Source organism: Gouania willdenowi, chromosome 1 (assembly GCF_900634775.1).
Source record: "Gouania willdenowi chromosome 1, fGouWil2.1, whole genome shotgun sequence".
NCBI classification, from domain to species: domain Eukaryota; kingdom Metazoa; phylum Chordata; class Actinopteri; order Blenniiformes; family Gobiesocidae; genus Gouania; species Gouania willdenowi.
In genome coordinates, this window is record NC_041044.1 from 3,747,658 (window position 1) to 3,770,162 (window position 22,505).

At 40.1% G+C, this 22,505-nt stretch overlaps 1 protein-coding gene across 1 annotated transcript in view; it reads right to left on the reverse strand.

Moving 5' to 3' along the window:
- LOC114471963 (85/88 kDa calcium-independent phospholipase A2-like) overlaps positions 1-22,505 on the reverse strand; it is a 56,606-nt gene that overhangs the window by 21,749 nt on the left and 12,352 nt on the right. The window contains exons 5-10 of the mRNA XM_028460968.1: positions 14,487-14,680; positions 12,076-12,285; positions 6,362-6,542; positions 6,268-6,312; positions 5,700-5,882; positions 5,507-5,615 (exon numbers count right to left, since the gene is read on the reverse strand). Coding sequence (XP_028316769.1) covers positions 5,507-5,615; positions 5,700-5,882; positions 6,268-6,312; positions 6,362-6,542; positions 12,076-12,285; positions 14,487-14,680 — 922 coding nt within the window. The remainder of the gene's footprint in view (positions 1-5,506; positions 5,616-5,699; positions 5,883-6,267; positions 6,313-6,361; positions 6,543-12,075; positions 12,286-14,486; positions 14,681-22,505) is intronic.

Here is a 22,505-nt window from a genome sequence, read left to right on the forward strand (position 1 = left end):
GTAAGATGGGATATACGACTCTGCGTCATATCGCTGAAGACCAATCTCATTATGCCAATCCTGATTGGCTGGTGAAAAGTATTAATCTGCCGCAGGTAGTCCCTCCTACTATAAGTGGAGTGGGTTGATGATACTACGTCATTCAAATAAGCAAACCTCTTCTCACTCACCCAGCAAAAAAGGTTGTCTGGTGAGACATCTCACTCAAATTACTCAGAAAACCAGGGTTATGCAAATAATCTATAGTTCTCTTTCATAACATTTGTTTAGATGTCTCACTATGGGACATGGTAGCTCCCACATTGCAGACAAGCTCATCATGCGTTACACCAGCCCGCAGGGCAAGCACTGTTTCGATCAAGACAGGAGAACCGCCCATGCCATGCACAGAGCGGAAAGATCCAGCAGGTAAAACAGGACCAAAGTGAGGGACGAGGACCAACTCGCCGCAGCACAAATACCCTCAACAGACACTCCCCTGAACAAGGCCCAGGATGTGGCTAATACCCGAGTCGAATGTGCACGCAAGCCAACAGGCGGCTGCAGACCCTGACTCGTATAAGCCAAAGCAATGCTTTGACCACCCAGTGTGACAGACGTTGCTTAGTAACGGGACAAAGAGCTGACGCCAAAGCCAGTAACAACACTGCCTTCAGGGACACAAACTTCAAGTTTGCACATCCCATTGGCTCAAAAGGAGGCTGTTTAAGTCCCTCCAGAACCACAGCCAAATCCCACGAAGGCACCAGCGGCCTCGACACAGGGAGGAGCCTGCGTGCTCCTTTTATAAAAGAATGATCAGCGGATACTGACACGCAGTTTTATCCCCAAAGCCCACAGGGCCTTGGCCTTCTGTTTGTCAATCAGCTCCTGCAGAAATGATAAAATCACTCCCACAGTGTCATGTTTTCAATAAAAACATCTGAGATGATTCTTCGTTGGCAAACTCCACCATTTAATGTGAACAGGAACAGCTCATAACATTATTCTTCTACGACACATACTCCTCTGTGTCTATGCAATATAACTGTAGACACCAGTATAACTCAGGACTCGGTTGGCACCTCAAGGATGGGAGAGCTAATGGCTCCTATTACCACACTGAAAGGGGGTGTGTCCCATCTGGTGACACCAGCCTTCAAACACCCTCCACTTACAGTCGTACAGAGACCTAGTGGAGACAGCCTGAGTGCTCTGTATGATGGAAATCACACGCTGTGAGAGTCCCGCGGCTGACAGATTGCGCCACTCAGGGCCCAAGCCCATAGCGCTAAGCCCTCTGGGTGAGGATGGAAGACTGAGCCTCCACCTGTAACAGCAGGTCTCTTCGCAGTGGGAGTTGACAGGGATGAGCGCACAGCAGCCGGTAAACCTCCACAGGGCATGGCAGGCCAATGCAGAGCTACCAGGATCAGAGTATGGCCGGCTGCCTCATAAAGGGCCCAGATCTGTTCCACAACCTCCGGATGTAGCATCCACTCCCCGCAAATTGGCGCCCCCTGGACAGCAGGTCTGTGCCTGCATTCAGGGCTCATGGGATGTGTGTCGCTCTCAGCGAAAGGAGGCGACTACAACTCCACAGGATCAGCCTGCATGCCAGCAGGTGCAACTGAAAGGAGCACAATTCGCCCCGATGGTTGATGTACGCTACTGCGGTCATAATGTTTGTCCTCAACAGGACATGGTGGCCCGTGAGGAACGGAAGGAAATGCCTCTGAGAGTAATTAATGTGGGAGCGCTGGAGGCTCACATCACAGTGATCTCTTACAAACTGCCCCTCGTGCCCTGCCTCTACCCATGACGGTGCCCATAGGCATTAGGGATGCACTGAAATGAAAATTTGTGGTCGAAGCCAAAAAAAAATATCAATGATTGGCCGAATACCAAATATCGAATACGGTTGTTAAGTTTTTCCCTATTTTTTTTAAGAGTGCATAAATAGCCTAGAATACATTTTTAGATATGTTTTTTAAAGAAAGTAAATGTTTATTGAATACTCTGACATTTTTTAGATATTCCAGTAGCCTTTCTTTTAAAAAAAAAAAAAATCACAAACTTATAACAGGTTCGCCAATGCGCCAAACCACAAGAGCGGAGTACACTTCTGCATGAACAAATAGTGTTTACGCTACAGTGTATGTTCACCGTGGAGGAGCGGCACTGACAGCAGGCAAATTCTGTATTTAGTTTTATAGGTAGCCATCACTCTTTTGCTAGCGAGACAAACAATGGCGGACTTTCGCAAAAGTTTTTATCAGGTTAAGGGTCGAGTCCATGGGTGGAGTTACCAGCATTTGTGACGTCACAAATGTGTAAAATTTGAAACGGAGCATTTTTCTCTGTGTTGTAAGACTTACACAGACCACAAATAAACGACCGGAGGGATTTATTTCATATTTTGTGTGAAGTATGGACACTCAAGTTACCTCATTTGTGTAACTGCGAAAGTGGATTTTTCATATGTCCCCTTTAAACAGCACATCCTGAGGACCTTGGAACGCCTTGCGGCGAGCAGGTGGAGACAGATTGTGGACTTCCTGGGTAGGCAGAGGCAGAGAGCCTAGTCATCCTTCTTGGCCTTGCAGCGCCTTTGCATAGAGACCAGCGCGGAGCAGAAGATCCCCTCTTGAATGACGGGCATGTGCAGGATGTCACCGCTCTTGTTCTCTGAAAGGTTTGTCAGGTCAAGCCTGTGGGCCTGCTTGTGGAGGATTATGGTCCCCATCGCTCTCCCAGAGGGCTGGACCGCACAACACTGGACACAGAGGCACAGGTCCGTGACTACCGACATCTCCTCCCTCCTGGCTGGGTCCGCAACGCAAGGTTGTTGCAGAGCTCCATCTGGTATGCCATGAGCAGCAACAACACGTTGAGTGCTCTGGCCGAGAGCGCCGCAGCCTTGTAGAAGCTCTCCGTCAGGGCTGACTGTAAGTTGTCAGACTTGGTGGGCAGACGTTTGTGGAAGCAGGTGTGCTGCTACCAGTGATTTCACCGGAGCAGCTACGGGAAGGCAGGGTCGTCTTGGTCATGATGACAGGCCAAGGGATGGCCAATCGGGCAGCGGCACGTTTGCACACATCCAGCATGTCCAAGCCGAGGAGAAGCTGGTATGCTTCCCTCAGCTCCCTCCATGGAGGCGACGGGCTTTGCAGCCTGATCAGGGGTGACGAAAATGTCGTCCTCCACTTTGTCCTCTGAAATGAGAAGTTCAGAAGTGACGTCATTGTCGTCCCCACAGTCCAAGTCCAGAATATCCTCCCCGGGTGGAGGAACAAAGGCAAGCTTGGACTGGGAACCCCAGGAACCACCTCAGGCTCCATCTCAGCCGCGACGGCCTTGGTGCCGTGAGGGGGAAGATAGGGTCCCTGCTCCGACAAGCTAACTTGGTGTACCAGCCGAATACGAAGGCTCTTCACTGTGAAGACGGCGCAGTGGCGGCAGGAACCAGGGGCGTTCAGGGCCTGCTGGGAGTGTTCCAGCCCGAGGCTCCCTGAGCAGACCTGGTGTGCGTCTCGAGCAAGAGCACACCAGGCTTGAAGGCGAGCCTTCAAGCCTCCAGACCCCGTGGTGTGTAGGGCCTTGTCCACCATCTCCTTCTCTGTGTTAGTGTGCAATGAGGAAGAAGTAACCAAGTCACTAACTGGTGTGTTGCGTCCGGTGCTCGACAGCCGTGGTGTGGCGTCGAGTGAAGCGGTGAGCCGAAAACTGGCGTTTCAGCGGTCGGCCCTCGACGGCAGGGCGGTGAAACAGTGTTAAACCGAGCGTGGAGAGCAAGGAAAACACTAGTCGACCTGGTGTGGTCGAGAGCAGAGAAAAAGCTTCAACAGCAGCGTCCAGCGACGGAATCCAGAAAAGGGTCCACCTGTGGACGGTTAAGCAGCTGCGATGCGAGATAGCTCTTAGTGAGAAGAGTTTTTCAATGGCACTGTGTTCTCCTCCCCCTCTACTTATAGTAGGAGGGACTACCTGCGGCAGATGAATACATTTCACCAGCCAATCAGGATTGGCATAATGAGATTGGGCTTCTGAGATATGACGCGGAGGCATATATCCCACAGTGAGACATCTGAACTAATGTTATGAAAGAGAACAGATTTCACATGCATTACTCAAGCATGCAAACAAGCTGATACTCGGTCACTAATTTATTATTATCCTTTCCATGCAAACTTGTTTTCTTTCACTTCTCAGCTAACTGAGTTCCACTAATACATTTTTAAACTTGCAAGAACAGATAACTAACTGTAATTGAAGAACCAATATCAAAAACAAGTGGTATGTTAATCTGTCAAATTAATTTTTTCAAAAAAGTTTAACTTTTACTTCGACAACAGATTCTGATTCTGTTGTTCTTAAATTCTTAAAAAAAAGGTAACCACATACACATATAATAGTCAACATTAAATGTGGACTATTAAATATCAGATCGCTTTCGTATAAATCCCTCTTAGTGAGTGATCTTATAACGGACCATTAATTAGGTGTATTATGCCTCATGGAGACTTGGTGCAAAAATGAAGATTGTATTGCTCTTAATGAAGCAACCCTCCCAATTATGGTTATCACCATATTCCCCGTGAGAATCGTCGGAGAGGAGTGGCAGCAGTTTTTCACTCAAGCTTATCAGTTACCCCAAAAACAAAACTTAACCAAAATTCATTCGAAAGCCTCTCACTTGAAATTTGTAATCCCAAAAACAAGATAGAAAAATCCACTTTACTGGTTATAATTTACTGTCCTCCTGATCCATATTCAGAGTGTGTTTTTGGAGCCTTTTTGTATATTTTTGTGCATTTCTGTTTTCTGTACTTTTTGTATCAATAATGTTTAGTTTTTTTTTATTTTACTCATTTAGTATATTTTTACTATAAATACCTTAGATACGGTGAGGGCGTGTTTTGAGATCCGCGAGAAGTATGTGAAACTTCCGGAAACTCTTCCGTTGTCGCAACTCGGCACTGTGTGTATTTAGCATGTACATCCAAGGTGCACATTTGGTTATATAGCACGCGGTGAACATATCAGCGTTTATAATGCCGTATCCACGGAGAAATGTGTATTTTTTGCCGTTAACTTTCAACACAGCCGCGACCATTGCCATCAATAACTTCCGTGTCTCGTCCGTTCGGTCTAAACAGCGAATGGTCAAACTAACATGAAAATAAACATTCTGAAACAATTACCAAATAAGGAAGTCAAGAAGTCCACAGAAACTCAAAACTTGTGAAAGAGCCTTAAACTACAGTATCTTCCTTTCTCTCACTCGTTTGTCTCCACACAGGTGTGGTGCTACTCCAGGTCTATAGCGAGCGATTGGCTCTGGCTGCACACGTGACTCTAGCTCGCCACTACACTGCACTACATTATCATGTTTTTTAAGGAAGAAGCGGTAGGAGGTACATGGCTTCAGGTTTAATGTATGAAGGGTACAGGACTGTGAAAGGTTTGGGAACCACTGCTTCAAACCAATGATCAGGTTCTTTCTTTAACTTCTTTGCACTGATACCTTTGCTGGTTTGGGCAGCGATGAGTCCAGGTGTTTCTCCAAGGTTGTTGGGAATCTCCACATCAGCCCAAAAAACAATCAGTACCTTAATAAGATCCATGTGATTCATCTACAGACAAACAGACCAAAATAAGCAGCGCCTTCAGCCCAATGAACCAATGGACCAATGACCAGGTCCATTCTTAGTGTGTACCTTCATGGCTAAGTGCAGTGCGGTGTTCCCGTCCTGGTCCTTCAGGTTAGCATCAGCTCCATGAGTGAGCAGCACCAGAGCAGCTTTAGAGCGGCCTTGCTTTGTTAGGATATGAAGAGGGCTTTGTCCAGTCTTATTAAGGACGTTTACTGAGCAATCGCGTTCCAGCAGCAGGCGACACATCTGGCACAAAAAGCGTAAGACGGCCACTTGTGAGACAAATATAAGCCACATGTCTAATTGTTTGTGGGCCTCAAAACAAAAATACTCCAAAAACACTCAAAAAGACAGAAAGATACACAAAATGACAAAACAAAATATACAGTAAAGATTGACAAACAAACAACAAAATACACAAAATTAGAGCAAAAACACACATTACGACAAAAAAAAGACAAAATTATTCCAAAAACACTTAAAAAAAACAGAAAAATACACAAAATGACTGAAAAATACACAAGACAACAGCAAAAAGAAACAAAATGACAACAAAAACACATTTCGACAACAAAAATAAACAAAATCACTACAAAAACACTCAAAAAATCTGAAAAATGCACAAAATGACAATATTCAAATCGTTGACCCCTATGCCAAGTTGTGAGCACAAGGCCTGGATGTAGGGAGGAAAGAGCAAAGGGGCGGGATCAATGGTGTCTCACCTTTACAAAAACAGAGAACCTGTGTTTGCAGGCACAGTGGATGGGCGTGTCCCCGTAGAAATCACTGATGTCAGTACGAACTTGGCTTTCATCCAACAGCTGTTTAACACTGGCCAGGTCTCCTCGCTCACAGGCCAGGTGGAGCGGAGTCTGGCCCACCTCATTCTGAGAGTTGATGTGACTGAAAGAAAAAACAGGGTTTGTTTAGTCTGAGATGATTCCTACCAGAGTTTGGGGTCATTTACAATTACGTCTTCAATTATCCATCTTCAATTACGATTACCAGCATTTTTCCCAATTACAATTCAAATTAAAAATCAAAATCAATTAAAATTACATGCTCAATCACTAAAGTTCAATTACGTCTTCACTTATCCATGTTCAATGACAACTCAATTACGATTAAAATCAAAGCTACAAGCAGCAGGAAGTGGTGCACGTTGAGGTGTGTTGCTTGTTGGGGTGTGGCAGTAATTTGAAAGCGTTGAGACGTAGCTGACCATTTTCAAGGATTATATCACAAACTTTCCTGCAATGTTCTGTGCAAATATAATGTCTATGATTTCCTTTTACCAATAGGTGGCGCTATGACTATGAATGATGGATGGGTTAAACCAGGGGTCCCCAATCCTGGTCCTCAAGGGCCACTATCCAGCATGTTTTAGATGTTTCCCTCTTCCAACACACCTGATTCAAATGATGAACTCATCATCAAGCTCTGTAGAAGCCTGATAACAATCCTGGTCATTTCAATCAGGTGTGTTGGAAGAGGGAAATATCTAAAACATGCTGGATAGTGGCCCTTGAGGACCAGGATTGGCCACCCCTGGGTTAAACCATAACTATTTTTTTGGCAAACAAATGAAAGCTGCTATAATTACAGTAATTAAAATCTACTTAGCTCTACAAACCCTTAAAAACTTCCATAAGCGTAGCACATCATTTAAGTGAACAGGCTGCTAAGAGGAATATTTACATCTACAAAGATTCACAATCAAATAAACATGTACGTTCAGGGGCGGATCTACCGGGGTGGCATGGGGTGGCAAATGTCACCCCACAACAAAGCCTTGCCACCCCTGCTGCCACCCTAATTTGTACACACGGGCACGGTACTACGCGGCCGCGGTCCACCAACCGGTAATGCCCCGCTGTCGCTTCCTGACTGCGGAGCCAACGTTCTAAAACACCAACAAAGAAGACGCGTAAGATCGCACGACTGATTATCAATAAGCTTGCGCTAAGTATCGATTTTTTTTTTTCCCAAAACCTTGTCTTTTTTTTTCACTAAAATGTGCAGGTACGTCTTCACATAAATGTTGTCACTGTTTGTTGAAGGAGCCAATATATTGTTTACTGGAATATTGCACTATAATGGTGTCACTGGTAAGAAAGACCCTATGTTTTGTTTACAGAAAGCACTATTGGAGATACTCATTCATTTACATTGGTATGTTGACACTTATTTACAGAAATGTTGCACTAAAATAGTGTCACTGTTCATAGGACACTTTTTCAATTTATTGTCTTTCAGAGATATAAAATAAAAATTGTATTTTTTCACTTCATCTTTTTTCATGTCATAGATTATCATAGATTGATTTCTGACCAATATATCGCTAATCGTAGTATCGTCACATCGTGAGCGGTGTATCGCATATCGTATCGTGAGGTACCCAGAGGTTGCCACCCCTAATCAAAATAACAATTAAACAGTGTGGTTATTTTTGTTTTACACAAATTCATCATATGTCTTTTAAAATAAGTTTTTATACTTAGTTATATAACAGTGTGGCATCATTAACATGTCAATGACACTTTTTCTCCATCTGGTTACAGTTTGTTACAGTGAAAACAACTGTTTTAAAGCCATATTTTTGTAAAATTGAAAACATTTTGCACCGTAGTAATTTAAACTAACTACTAGACACTTTTTTTTATCATTCACACAATTCCAAGTCTTACACTTTGTTAAATGTTACAGAATGGTTCTTCAATGTAATGAATGTTATAATTATCCTGTTTATTTTCATGGACTGAAGCTGTGTTTCTGTGTGGATGCTACTCCAGTAAATATTAACAGTGTCGAGCTATTGTCTAGGACGTTCATGTCTATTCACGTCTGTGCTTCTATAAATCAATGTCAGTCAAAGAAAACATGGTGAAGCTACTTTGTGAAACTCACAGAAATGAAGAGGAAATAATCATTGTACTTGTTAAGCAGCACTGATATGTGTCCATGTTTACAGAGAAGTTGATAATACTAGCACTGAAATGACTATTTTCAGCATACATTTTGTTTTTAATGATTTAGAGTTAATTTGCAAAAACATTAACAATATTTTGTTGAAGCAATATTTACAGTGCATACAGAAAGTATTCACAGCGCTTCGCTTTTCCCACATTTCATCATGTTACAGCATTATTCCAAAAGGGATTAAATAATATTGTCTGTCCGATCCCACTCTTTTCATGTAATTCAATAACCAACAGAATGCTATTTTAAAGTGTTTATCATTTAAAAGGTGCTTGAAATACTAAAAAACATCACAAAGCTTAGTTCAAGGTACTGAATGTTAACCATATGATAAGGAAAATCCCTTAACCCGAATTTTGACATTCAGGTTTATTAAGTACTAACTATGCTATTTTTCAGCCGTGTCTGGTATCTAACTGTTTCATTATAGATGATATATTAAGATATGATGTTGAAAAGATGTTTTGAAATATCTGGAGTTAATTATTAGGCATTCTTTTATGTTTAGGAACTCCCTCTGTTGTCTATGTCATTTCACTACACACCCACACCCACAAGCTGAAAACAGAGACATTGACCAATCACCGATATGATCTCAGAATGATCAACCAAGACACCTCCTCCAAAAGGCATCCCCAAATTCTTTTAAATAAAGACGCGCTGCCCGAAACTTTAGTTTTTGGGACGCTGGCATTTCATACTCAACGCGTTTCCCTTCCCCACCTTTTCACTTATTTCATTTTATTTTTAGTTGAAACAGTTAGATTTTTGGAATGAACAGCTGCTTGGTTCGGACGAATCCAGCACCTAGTGACGTGCGTAAACAGCCGAAAGAAGCCCGGCCTGCGACCCATTGGGGTAAGCCACGAGCCATTCTCTAACCCAGCTGCGAAGGCCAGAACCGCCTGGAACAGCTGAAGGGGCTCTACTCTGTTGAAACGCAACAGAACTCAACGGTGGCACGTCCTGCTGCATTGCTTCAAACAGCACCTCCAGGTCCAACCCTGACATCATCTTCAAGGTACTTGAATGAACTTTCATCAGCAACTTCATCCACAATAGATCACATCCATACTTCCATAACTACAAACTTACACACACTCACAACATGCTCCACACACAGTTCATCTCATTCATGTTTGTTCGTCTCCCCTGTCTGTCTTCCTCTCTTTGTTATGAGCTCTCTTTATGATTTTATTCTTTGATTTTATAATCTTATTATTCGAATATGTATCCTGCATTTTTATTCAATATTTAGTAGACTAGCATTCTCCTAGAATAGTGATTTCACTTTATTACATATAATCCTTACTTTTATTAGCCTAGAAATGCATTTTATCATGATTTAATTATCCCATTTCAATTGATATTTTGACTGTGTTAATTGTTGACTTTTGAATAAAAGGTTAAACATAATCTTTGATTCCTCTGATTCATTAAAGCTGTGATTATGGTGTAGATTTGCTGTTAGAATTCACTTTCCCCTGGTTTCACATTGATGAGTCTAGTCTAAAAACGTAGACATATTTCTCCTGTTAAAAGGAGTGGCACCCCGCAAAATTTGAAGTAATATTAATAATCATAATTAATATTCTTAGTTATATAACCCATGAATAATAACTCATCCTCCTACACTTTGGCAGCAATTACGGCCTCAAGTCTTTTGGAATATGAAGCCACAAGCTTGGTACATCTATCTATGGCCACTTTGGCCCATTCCTCTTTACAGAACCTCTGGAGCTCCATCAAGTTGGATGGGGAGCGTCGGTGCACAGACATTTTCAGATCCCTCCAGAGATGCTCAATGGGATTCAAGTCTGGGCTCTGGCTGGGCCACTCTAGGACATTCACAGCGTTGAATAGGCTTGGGCAAATGTCATTTGTGTGAAATTTGAGGCTGATTGAACTTTTTGTGTCAGTTATGGATTTCTTTAAATTGTGGCGTGCTTCAGAAATTAGCATTGCAAATTTGTGGTGGGGCCACGACCAAACCGTTAAAAGATATGCAAATCATTTTGATGATTTTTAATCTTCAGTTGGTCCTAAGTGTTCTGGCCGAGTTTGAAACAAATCGGATGAAGCCCTTAAGACTAGTTCGCGCAATGCGTTTTGCCATTTTTTTTATCTTTGACTCAAGATGTCTCTGCCTTCCTGTTTGATTTTCAGCATGGTTCATCGGGTAACTTTTTGTTCATCTTGGGGTCAAGAATACATGTTGCAAATTTCATGTGAATTGGGCCAACCTGCCAGTCGTTTGGCTCCATAGTATTTTTGGCGTCTTTTACAGTTTTTTTCATTGCGCCAAAATAAAAAAGCAAGAACAATAGGTTCCTACGGCCAGTATGGCCTTCGGATCCTAATTATCTGAACTCAATTACAATTCAATTATTAAAACAGATTTATTTTTTTTGAGTAGGATGAATCCGTTTTTTTTTTTTTTTTTTATTGACAAATTGCAAGTTCACAAATCAGTAAAACAACATAAAGGGGACAAAAAATCACTAGAAAAGAATAAAATAAATACAGGCATCAGTCACTTGGAGGCACAGGAAACAGTTCTTCATACAGAAGCAATAATTTCACCTTTTTTTGTTTATTCAAATAATAACTAAACTCAGTTAAGACAAGATGAAAAATCGGAAGGGATTTTGAGAATTTTGCCATTAATAATATGAGATTAATGATGAAAGTAATTGATTTATTTGTTCTTTCAAAGATAAAAATAACATATTTTGAGCTGCAGAACAGCTCAATGTTGACAGATAGTCATGGTACCACAGGATAAGTTGAAAGCTGGTTAGAATCTCCAGGAGTGACTGCACAAAGTGCTTTTAAAAATGACTAAAGTGGGTCTAATATCCTAAAAAAACACCCAGTAAATACTGACCAGCAGGTGTCCTCAGTGAGCAACATATGTAACTAAGGTGACTAATAATGATAATTAAAAAAAATAAAATAAAAATAGGCTTTCACTATATACAGTACTATATGTAGCCTATATTGTGCTCTGCACAGTTTGTTTAGCTACACACATACACGGCGCCCCAGCGCTGGGCCGCCATCGCGCCTCCGCCCAGGACAAGCAGGCCAACTATACCGCGTGATCAAAGCTAAGCTTGTCTGCTACGGGTGGACAATTTTATGAAATAATTCATTAGCAGTATCATTGCAGTCCAAACAAATCTAATGTCGTACACCACTGAATCAAGCAGCAGCCATGTTGAAAGTCTCAGCTCTGTCTGTCCCTGAACCGCAGATATTTTGCGCGCACGCACACACACACACACACACACACACACACACACACACACACACACACACACACACACACACACACACACACACACACACACACACACACACACACACACACACACAATTTCTACACAGATTACGTGATCACAATTATAATGACCTCAACCCTGTTTCCTTCCATACTCAGTAACTTTCGTCTCACCTCTGAAAAGACGTATATTTGAGAAACTTTCTGAGGCCCGTTTTCACGGCGATGTGGGCACAGCTCCAGTCCGGGTGGCTACGGATGCAGTTGACGATGGGCTGAATGCTCTCAGCCTTCAGAGGAAGTGTGTCGTAGAAGAGCTGGAGTTTGAGGGCGTACTGAGAAAACCAGTTCATGGCGTCGTCCTCGGAGACGACCTGAAACAGCCTGAACAGCAACAGAAACGTCTCTATGACACGGTGGTCTACATTAAAAACATCTACAATCACTTTAAAGAGCATTTCTTCTTCAAAACACTGGGATTATTTTACACTAAGAGTAGGCAACATGGGAAAAAATTAATATCACAAGTTTTTCCATTCAGATCATTTAGAATATTTTATTTTATTTACCAGTAAAACAAACCAATTCACCTACTTAAAATCATCGCCCAAAATGGAAAAAATGAATACAAGGTGATTTAAGTCAGGGTAATTTTCAAACATTTAAAAAAAAATGTATGTAAGCAATTCATCAAACTGCTTCCAAGTACAATTAACATCAAACAAAAAGGTTGACAAGTTATTTTAGTCACACAGTCTTTTTACTCTGTTTAACTAAATTGGTGTAGCATTAGCAACACTTGCTACATACCATGGCAGCAGATCAGTCTAGTGATTTCCATTTGTTTTTGAGGTAACACACTCATGTTAATAAAATCCTATTTAAAGCAGTGTTATTTTAAACCCATCATTTCCCACAGTTTGGACAATCATATTGTTTAAAAGATAAAAATGTTACTGCTTTGGTTACATCAGGCCTGGGTGATATGGACCAATATTCATATTTCAATATTTTTCCTCAAAATGGCGATAGGCAACTTAAACTTGACTTATTTATATTTTTCAATATAGTTTTGCAAAAAAAACAAGAATGGGTCAAAAGCAGTGGATAAAAATGTCACAAAAACCCTTTTATTATTAACTCGCAGCACAATATCAACAGTTTGTACCACTTTTGACTTTTTCCTTCATTAAGACTGAAATGTGAAATTAAATTCTGTTGTGTTGTGAAACCACATTCAGGACGTTGTCCCTTTAAGAAGTGTGTAAAAACCTTTGAATTGGCTGTGTGTGGGCCACAGACATACAGTACCCTCCAAAAGTACTGGAATAAAACATGACAATACTGCTGACTCAAGCTGACTCATGTTTTCACAAAGTTTTACAGGCACAGCAAAGTTAAACAGGCACTGGTGGCTCTGTATTTAGGAGTCAGTGATGATTTGCGCAATTTTTTTGTGTGGCTATTTTTGACAGTGATTTAGGCGTTGTTTAATGCAGCCAGGACAAGAGAGTGCAGGGTGGTGCACCTAATGAGCGCTCCCCAGAACATTTCCCCATAAAAAACATTCCTTGCCTCACGATGACGGTGTTTCATGTTGATTCTGTCCATTTCCGCATTTAACCGTTTTCATTGGTCGATTCCGTGATTCCGTCAGTGATTCCGTTAGTGCAGATTTTATAGGGCCCTAGTAGTGTGTTCAGCTGCAGCTGAGCGGAAGGGCTGCACGTGTATCTGTTTTTTGTCTGCAGCAGCGAATAAGGTTGTTGAAACAGGCGAGGAGATGAACCATTAATATATAGCGATGAACACGGCGCTGTTAGTATCGATACTTTTGCAAGTGAGTATCGTATCCGACACTCACTTTTTTGTATCAATACTTTATTCAGTATCGAGTCTTTTGACAACACTAGTTGGAACTGTCGCCCCCTGCGGTCACAAATCTGTTTCTGGGTTAAAACTGTTTTTATCCTATTTTGGTAAACAAGTGGTTTACATCAACATCTTTAACTTTTCATGTTTTTTTTAGAGCCACCAAAAGCAGCGCAAGTTGTTATTTTGACTGATATCAAAATCAGACTGAATGTTTCACTCCAATAGAAAAATATGGGATGTTTACAGGCAGTGGGACCGTGTGACATCATCAATCACGTGATTTCAACATGGAGGAACACACGCTCTAAAACTGTAAAGTAGTCCCATTTTTAAAAATTAATCAAAAATGAATATGGTGGATAATAATGCATTTTGTTAGACATACAGTAGATCTTCGTATCAGTACAATTCAAAAATGTAGGCCACATTTGTAAAAACAGTGAAAGATCCCTTTAAGTCAAGCAAGTAATCAGTTTTTGAGGAATTCTGTTGATTCAGCAGCTCGGGTCAGTCCACTTTTAACTGGTTACATGATGAATTATCAATGAAGAAGGACTGTGGACTGTGACAGTTTCACTTTAATCTGATCCTCTATCATTATCCGTCTAAATGAAGCCTTTAGAAATCATTTTTACATTCTGAGTACCAACAGTGTGCATTAGCTTGAGCTCTACTTCTCCAACTGATCAGTTCTTGTCTCCACTACTGACCTGAGGGTCATTGTTGGGGTGTTGGGACACATGAGTAGACAGTCCCATGACTGACACTGGCTCTTCTTGTACAGCACCACGCGGTTCTCCTCTCTGAGCTTGACTTTGCCTCCTCCTGCGTAGTCAGACAGCGGCACGTCTCGGACCCTGTAAGGGTTGTTGGACACGGTGTCCAACAGGTTCTGCATCATGACCTGAAAAACAGAGAGACAAGGATGGGAGGGGGAGTGAACTATTAGGTCAGCACAATGTTTTAACAAAATATATAAAAACTCACCAAAACACAACATTGACAATCAGAAATTAAACAAAAGATCAGCGGTAGAGCTGGGTGATATGGATCAAAACTCATATCTGAATATTTTTCCTCCAAATAGATACATATACGATATAAATCTCAATAATTGTATTTCAAATGATGTCTGACCAGAAATATAATTCAGGGTTAAAGGTCCAGTATTATGCTATTTTTCACCCATCTCCAATTGTTCTAAGAACCACAACAACATAGTATTTGAGGTTTATTTTCACAAACTCGCCTGTTTTCTGGAGTTTTAGGCTCTGAAAAGTCACTTTCAGACCACTCCTAAAAACAGGCTGTTTTGGGGCCTTCATGCATATGCATGAGTGGGCGTGAACACACATGCGCAAATAACAACAAATTATTAAATACTGTATTTTCAAAGGAACAGAAAAAAAGTCTTGTTTATTCCTAATTAATTTATTTTTACACTTGCTATCCAATATTAAGTATAGTAAAGCTGCGGTGCCCAACCTTTTACACATTGTGGACTCATTATTACATCACAAAATTTTGGTGACCCCAGAGACATTTTTTCTCGAGAATTAGTTTAAGCGCAAACTGACAAGATGCGCCAGCTCAGATATTTTTATACAGCATTTTACTTTAAATATATATATATTTTTTTTTTTTTTTTGAGAAAGTGAAAGAATAGAATACAATTATTTGGGATTGTGTGTGTGTGTGTGTGTGGTGAAGAAAAATAATTCAAAAACATACAATGAAACATCATTTTAATCAGTACTTCTCATTTATCAATTACGAAACATTTCAGGTGACCACGGTTGAAAAACACTGTAATAATAATGGTAGCTGTGGAATTAAAGTGCTGTATAATAACTGTCCTCTCACTGCTCTGACAATGTATTCTGGAATTGCGTTTAATGTTTCTCTACAATCCAAACCAGATTTAATCATAAACTAGTCTAGATTTAGGTGAGCATGGTGATCACTTTAATCAATGACACATGAACTATTGATGGCATCACCATTCTAAGTGCCATGTTGTCATTATCACTGTTAAGATTGTATATATCTGCGCTCTTACTCTGTGTGGCTGTGTTGTAGAGGTTGGATGTTGTAGCGCATGTTCTCCCCTTGGGGCGCTGTGATGCTGTGTAGTGTTTGCCATGGGTACATGTATCTGTACCCATGGCACTGACCAGAAATCTCCACCAAAAATGTTTTTATCTCATAATTATGACTTTACTAACTCATAATTATGACTTCCTATCTCATAGTTATGACTTTCTTTCTCATAAATATGACTTTCTAACTCATAATTATGACTTTCCTTGGTGATTTTTTATTTTTTTTAGTGGCAGAAACGGGCTTCTATACAAACCAGATCCCGTGGGATTACCTTTCACAAGTAAGATTGAACAATACTTTTGGTTTATTTACCATTTATATAATGTTATGTCATCATAACTAATGTTATTTACACGTATAAGAGCAGGAAATCATACTCTCTATTGTCTCTTGCTGTTTTTTTCTTCTTCATATTTTGAAGGTTTCCCAGTCTTGAGAAGACTAATTCATCAGTGCTCTGTAGTGAGCAAAGAGGTGTATTTTTACTCTACATGCTAACAGATATGATTCATATGGAAAACAAAAGTTAGTATAACACTGCTAAATATTTATTTTTCTTTACCGTTAGTTATTTCTGCATGTTTAGGAATTATGCTGCGTTCACACCGGATGCGACAAGAAATGTTCGTCCGACCAGATTACAAAGTCAATTGATAGATGGGTCTCAAATGCGAAATCTTTCCTGTGTGGCAGTGCAGTCCGATCCACGCGCCAACAGCGTTGGCCGTTTTTTTTTCATATTCGCACATTTGCTCGAGTTGAAAATATTGAACTCCTGCAACTGTTTCGCATGACCAAAGCCAATCAGAGTCTTTGTTGACGATGACATCAGGCCGTCAACACGCACACCGGTCTGTTCACCCATTCAACCAAATTAGGGGAGTTCCTCAGTAGAAATAAATGCAGGCCAGGTGCATTAGACACCTGTCCAAGATGCCGGCTGCACGAATCATCAGCTCCAATCGGTCCATGAGGCGTCTATGTATATAATGTCTATGGTTTTCAACCTTTTCAGCCCAAAATAAAGATTCCAGAGACCATAGATATATATAAACACTAGATGAAGCAAGCAGGATTCGCCAGTGTAGCTCAACAGCAGCCATCTTACCTCAGACAACTGTTCTGATGCGCTCTACGGTAACTGTTGGAAGGTAAGTGATCAGCTTAAACAAAAATGGCAGTGGCTATCCGTACGATTGCCGAATCAATATGTCGACATTCTATCCTTATGCAGCGCCCCTATTTGGCCAGTTTAGGTCGCGTGACGAAACCTAACCCTTAACCTAAACTTAACCTTTAACCTAACCCTTAACCTAAAGCTAACCTTTAACCTAATCCTTAACCCTAACCCTTAGATGCTACGTACGTGTACTTTGGTAACCGTACCAGTAGCACCGGGGGTTGTTCGTACGTCAACCGTACAAATAGACACTTTCAACAAAAATACCCTTAACTCAATGAAATATTTAAAACAAAATTACAAATGGTTTGTTGAAATGGTACATGTTGAAATTGCCGCTTTTGCTCTCGCAAAATGACTTAATTAATGCGTATGAAGGGGGAGGGAGTTTTAACACAACACACATCTCCTCCCATCAGTCAGATCTCTCGTTAGAGCACCTCTTTCCCATCAGTCAGTTAATTGATGTTAGCAGACAGACTATTGAATTAAATGTTGTTCTTGTTAGGGACTAGAGATGGGTATCATTAAAAATGTATCAATACTACTGCTCTTATTGATACCCTTATCTTAACTTTTTTTTTTTTTTTTAAATCAATGGAAATTAAAAAAAAATAATAAAATGAACATCAATCTGTTTATTTTTGAAAATGTTAACAATATGGCACACAAAATAAATGAAAACCAGCAAATAAATAGTTCTAAACAAAACAAAGTGTACAATAGAAATAAAATAAAAAATACAGTATATATATTTTTATTAACAAAACACTAAACCAACTATATGAACAATACAAATATTCAAATCAAGCATATCAAACATAACTTGATAAAAAAATTGTGCAAAAGGAGAATTAGAGCTGCACCGGCTCGTGAAAACATGGCTAACTATGTTGATTTACCTCTGGTTTGCCATATTAACTCGCAACGTTTTAGATGTATGATAATATATGATAACAAGTTACTACTCGAACTAAACGTGGCCGACAGCCGAGGCACTGTAACGACCGATGGCCGGGAAAAACTACGCCGAAATGAATAAGCGGCCCCGGAAGCAGCGGGTTTTTCTGCCAGCATTCGCCGCCCCGAGAGCAGACAGAGGCGGCGCGACAACGTGGCAGCGTCGCTACCGCGGAGAACTATTGGCTAGGCTAAAGTTGCTAAGCCAGGCAGCACGGCAGTATCAATGCTTGTCTCAGGCTTGAGGATTAACGCGACCATAAAATTACCGTTAAAAGAGCCAATAAGGATGTAGCTTGTTGGTCCGAGTGGACCAACAGACCATGGGGCCGTTTTAATACCGGGTTTCGGTACCCATCCTTATTCGTGACCAGTCACTTCGACAAAAAAATAAATAAACAACAACTCAACTCAAAATAGCCATTATATTTCTGTGTAGAAATGTTAACTTTAAGACTTTGAGTCGGTATCTGTGTCTAAATTTGCCAAAAACATTGAATATGAGCAAAGAAGCCTTACCGTAGCGACAAGAAAAATGGCGACGTCAGAATAAAGTTGCGCACCTGCACGAGGCTTGAGTCTAGTGATGTGCTGAGCGTGCCGAGTCTTCAAAGCGTGTACCGAGTAAGGGACATTTTTTTGAAGCGTGGGTCGAGGCCCGTGTTGGTGACGTATGTGGTGACGTTCGAAGCCTCGCGAAGCGGCCGTACCACGTGACTGAATCCGGAAATGATTCGCTGGTTTGGAGCGCGATTCAAAATAAAACAGATGAGTCGACGCAATGGATTCCCCCTCACTTTTTGTGTTATTGCGCTTCTTTTGGCATCCTATTTCAGCTTCTTCTTTTGCGATGGAACCAGCAAGAAAGAGAAGATTTTCTCCAGTTTGGGAGCACTTTGAGCAGATCTCACCCAATAAGTTAAGGCATAGCAATAATTATGTATTAATAGATTACACAAATATGACAACATATAATTTCTCTTGCTCACATTTTTCTTTTCTAAATAGGTTTGAATAATAGTTTTTTTAATTGTAGGTGAAGTGTCTGTTGTGCTCTAAACAACTGGGTTATAATAATAACACCTCAGCTATGCTAAGGCACTACCGAGCCTTGCATGGCAGTGTGGATTCCAACCTGGGTGAACCAAATATTGCTCGACTTGAAAGTCCCCTTCAATATTGGGAAAAACATAAATCTACATTTCCAAATTTGTACAAACTTGCCATTACATATCTATGTACACCTGCATCATCTGTGCCCTGTGAACGGGTTTTTTCAAAGGCGGGTGAAATCCTGTGCAAAAAAGAAATCGCCTAAGTCCAAATACTCTCGAAAAATTATTATTTTTAAATAAAAATGAATAAATGTATTTTTGTTTTTATTAAACTCTGTCAATAGTTGCATAAGCACATACATGAACAAAGTCACACAAGCTCATTTTACATCACAACGTTCTCCACATTATTGGCTGTATTCTTTCAGACCATAGTTCAGACCCCACCATTTGTTATAAGCCCTTGGCATGTATTACATTTTTTTGTCCACATGATGGCGTAGTGGAGCATGTATCACTGCGACCCTTCGAACCATGTGCTGAGTAATAGGCTGCGATCCCTCAATGCTTCATGAGGCTTCATATTGCCATCACTACTTGAGTCTCCTCCTCGATGGAAATGATGGGTGTGGTCAAGTTTTACACTGAATAGTGTAAAAGATCCTACACTGAGATGAACCACGAGGCACAGCAGGTTTGCAGCCAGCACTCGCCTCTACTGGAGCAGATGGAGGTGGAGCGACAGACGCCACTGCGGAGGACTATAGACCTTGCTAAAAATAAATGAATTAAAAAAAAAAGTAAAATAAAATAGAATACAATTATACAAAAAAAAAACATATCGGCTAAACCAGGCAGCACACAGTATCAATGCTTGAGGTTTGAGGATTAATGTGACCTTAAAATTACTGTTAACAGGAGCTTAAGGATGTCGTTGCCCAAATTGCCTTTGGAACGATATATCACATGACTATATTCTGATACATTTAGAAATTACCAGGAAATGAGGTCAAAAGGTCTCCGAGAGGCTCTTGACATCTGCTCATAGAATATCCATGTCAAATTACAGCCCCATTAAAAAAAATAATAAATCGGAGCTCAAACATAATCAAAAACCAATGTCTTTGGGGTCACCAGAAATTCATGATATCAAAATGGGGTCACGTTCCAAAAAAGTTTGTGAACCACTCCACTGAATAATGTTTCTTTCCACTTATTTACAAAATGAGATTCTTTAAAATGTGTTATTATCACTAATTCATTCCATCATTATGATCTATGGATGTTTTAAAATAGTTTTATGAGCAAAATGTTGTAGTTGGACAAAGGGGCGACTTAAGAAATAAGTGAAAGGGGGTACTATTGATCACGTGACCCTCAGATCAGATCGTTTTTGTCCCTTCTGTGATTAAAGTAGTCCATATATATTTAGTATCCATGTAAATAATACAACGAGCACTGATCCATTATAAAATCTATATATTTCTAGACCTATATGATATTTATCCTTTATTCTCTATCTATCCTTTATTTATCTCTCCTCCTTTATATTTATCATTATTGTTATTATTATTATTGTTGTTGTTGCTGGCTTGTTTCTTTGCTTTTTGTTTCACGCACCGACTCCCAAGTCAAATTCCTTGTGCTGTCTTAAAATCTGTACTCGGCCAATAAAACATTTCTGATCATATGTTGTTCTATTCTTTATCTCATAATTACACAGATATAGATGCACTGAACGTGTACGTGTTTCACTGTAAGCCAGAGACCGACTTCTTTTAATAAACACTGAACGTGTGTCATCCAGCCTAAAAACACACATCATTCACTCACTGTGTTGTTTGCTCTGTAGAGAGAAATAAAACACTTTGTAAAATGTCTTTGGTTCCATGACTGGAACTGTTGGGTGAACAGAAAAGACTTTGTGCTTGTTTTCAGATTTAAAGCTTCATAAAGCAGCCCCCCCCCCCACACACACACACACACTATTCAGATTTCTCTTTAAACGTTTATTATAATGAGTGATTCTGTGCAGTCGGTTCACATGAGGACAGAACAGATAAACGATTTAATACCAATACCAAATAAATTTAATACCATTTAAATGTGTTAATATCAAACTGAAACCATTTGAGTATTTGTGTGGAATCTTCTGCACAAAGAACCAATCATCTGGACAAAGGACAATCATTAAACAGGGGAAGTGAATCAGAACCAGTGTCAGCCATGCAAGACATCAGTGGTGCCACTTCCTCCAACCCTCCAAAATAAAGGTCCCAGAGAGCGGGGACCCCCACTGTAGCTGAAGGTGGTTGAACACAGACATGAACATTGAAGAACAGTCATGTGGAGACAGGACCATCTATAAGGGGGAATAAAGGGGAGAGATTTTTGGGGTCCATCCATAAAGTCAGTAAAATGATGGTTTATTGTTCTATGAATCTGTGATAACCACATTTATTTATTCATCTGAATAATATCCACTGTTATCCAGGAGCGTTTATTATTATTATTATTATAGTCATCTTAAAGATGGAAATCCTTGTTTTATTCACAAATAAAATTAAAAGTACACCAAAAATGATGGAAAATGTGGTGAAATGGGATTTTTAAAAAAACAGAAATGAGTTAAAAGTTGAAAATGAGAGTGGACAAAAACAGCCAGAAAAAGTGGTAAAAATGGTTAAAAGTGTCAATATTGGCTTAAAAGTGGCAGATGTGGTGGAAGGGGGTTAATGTAATTTAAAAAGTAGGAACAATTAATTTAAACTGGTAAATAATAGGCATGACAAATGGTGAATGTGGTGAAATTGGCAAAAATAAGCATGAAATGACAATAATGGGTCAACATATGCGACATCAGGTGGGAAATGGTGGAAAGGGTTTATAAATGCTGAAAATGTCTTGAAATTGGAAGAAATGTGCAGAAAAGGCATTTAAATATGATGGCGAAGTGGCAGAAATTGGAGTAATGTAGCAAAAATACATAAAATGGAGCAAAAATATGACAAGTTTGGTGTAGTTGCAAAAAAAAAAAAAAAAAAGGTTAAAAATAAGCAACAAATGGGCTCAAATTGTTCAAAAAATATTCTTAGTTTCTTGAAGGCATCTGGCGATCACATCCCAGTGTCTTGCGATCCCAAATGGGGTCCTGACCCCAAGGTTGAGAACTCCTGCAATAAAGAACCAACATTCTGTGACATTTAACAGTTTTCAAGACTTTTAAACAATAAACAAGTGTCTGGTATTTCTTAATTATTTTAATTTTTTAATCATTTTATTATTTTTATTCATAATTTTATTATTGTATTTTATTTCCTAACACTGTCAATCTTGCATATTTCCAAACTTGACAGAATGGTTGTCATGGCTACGTTGACCATATTTTGAGGACACTTGGGCCGACCTCAAAATACTCAACGTTTTCTTGA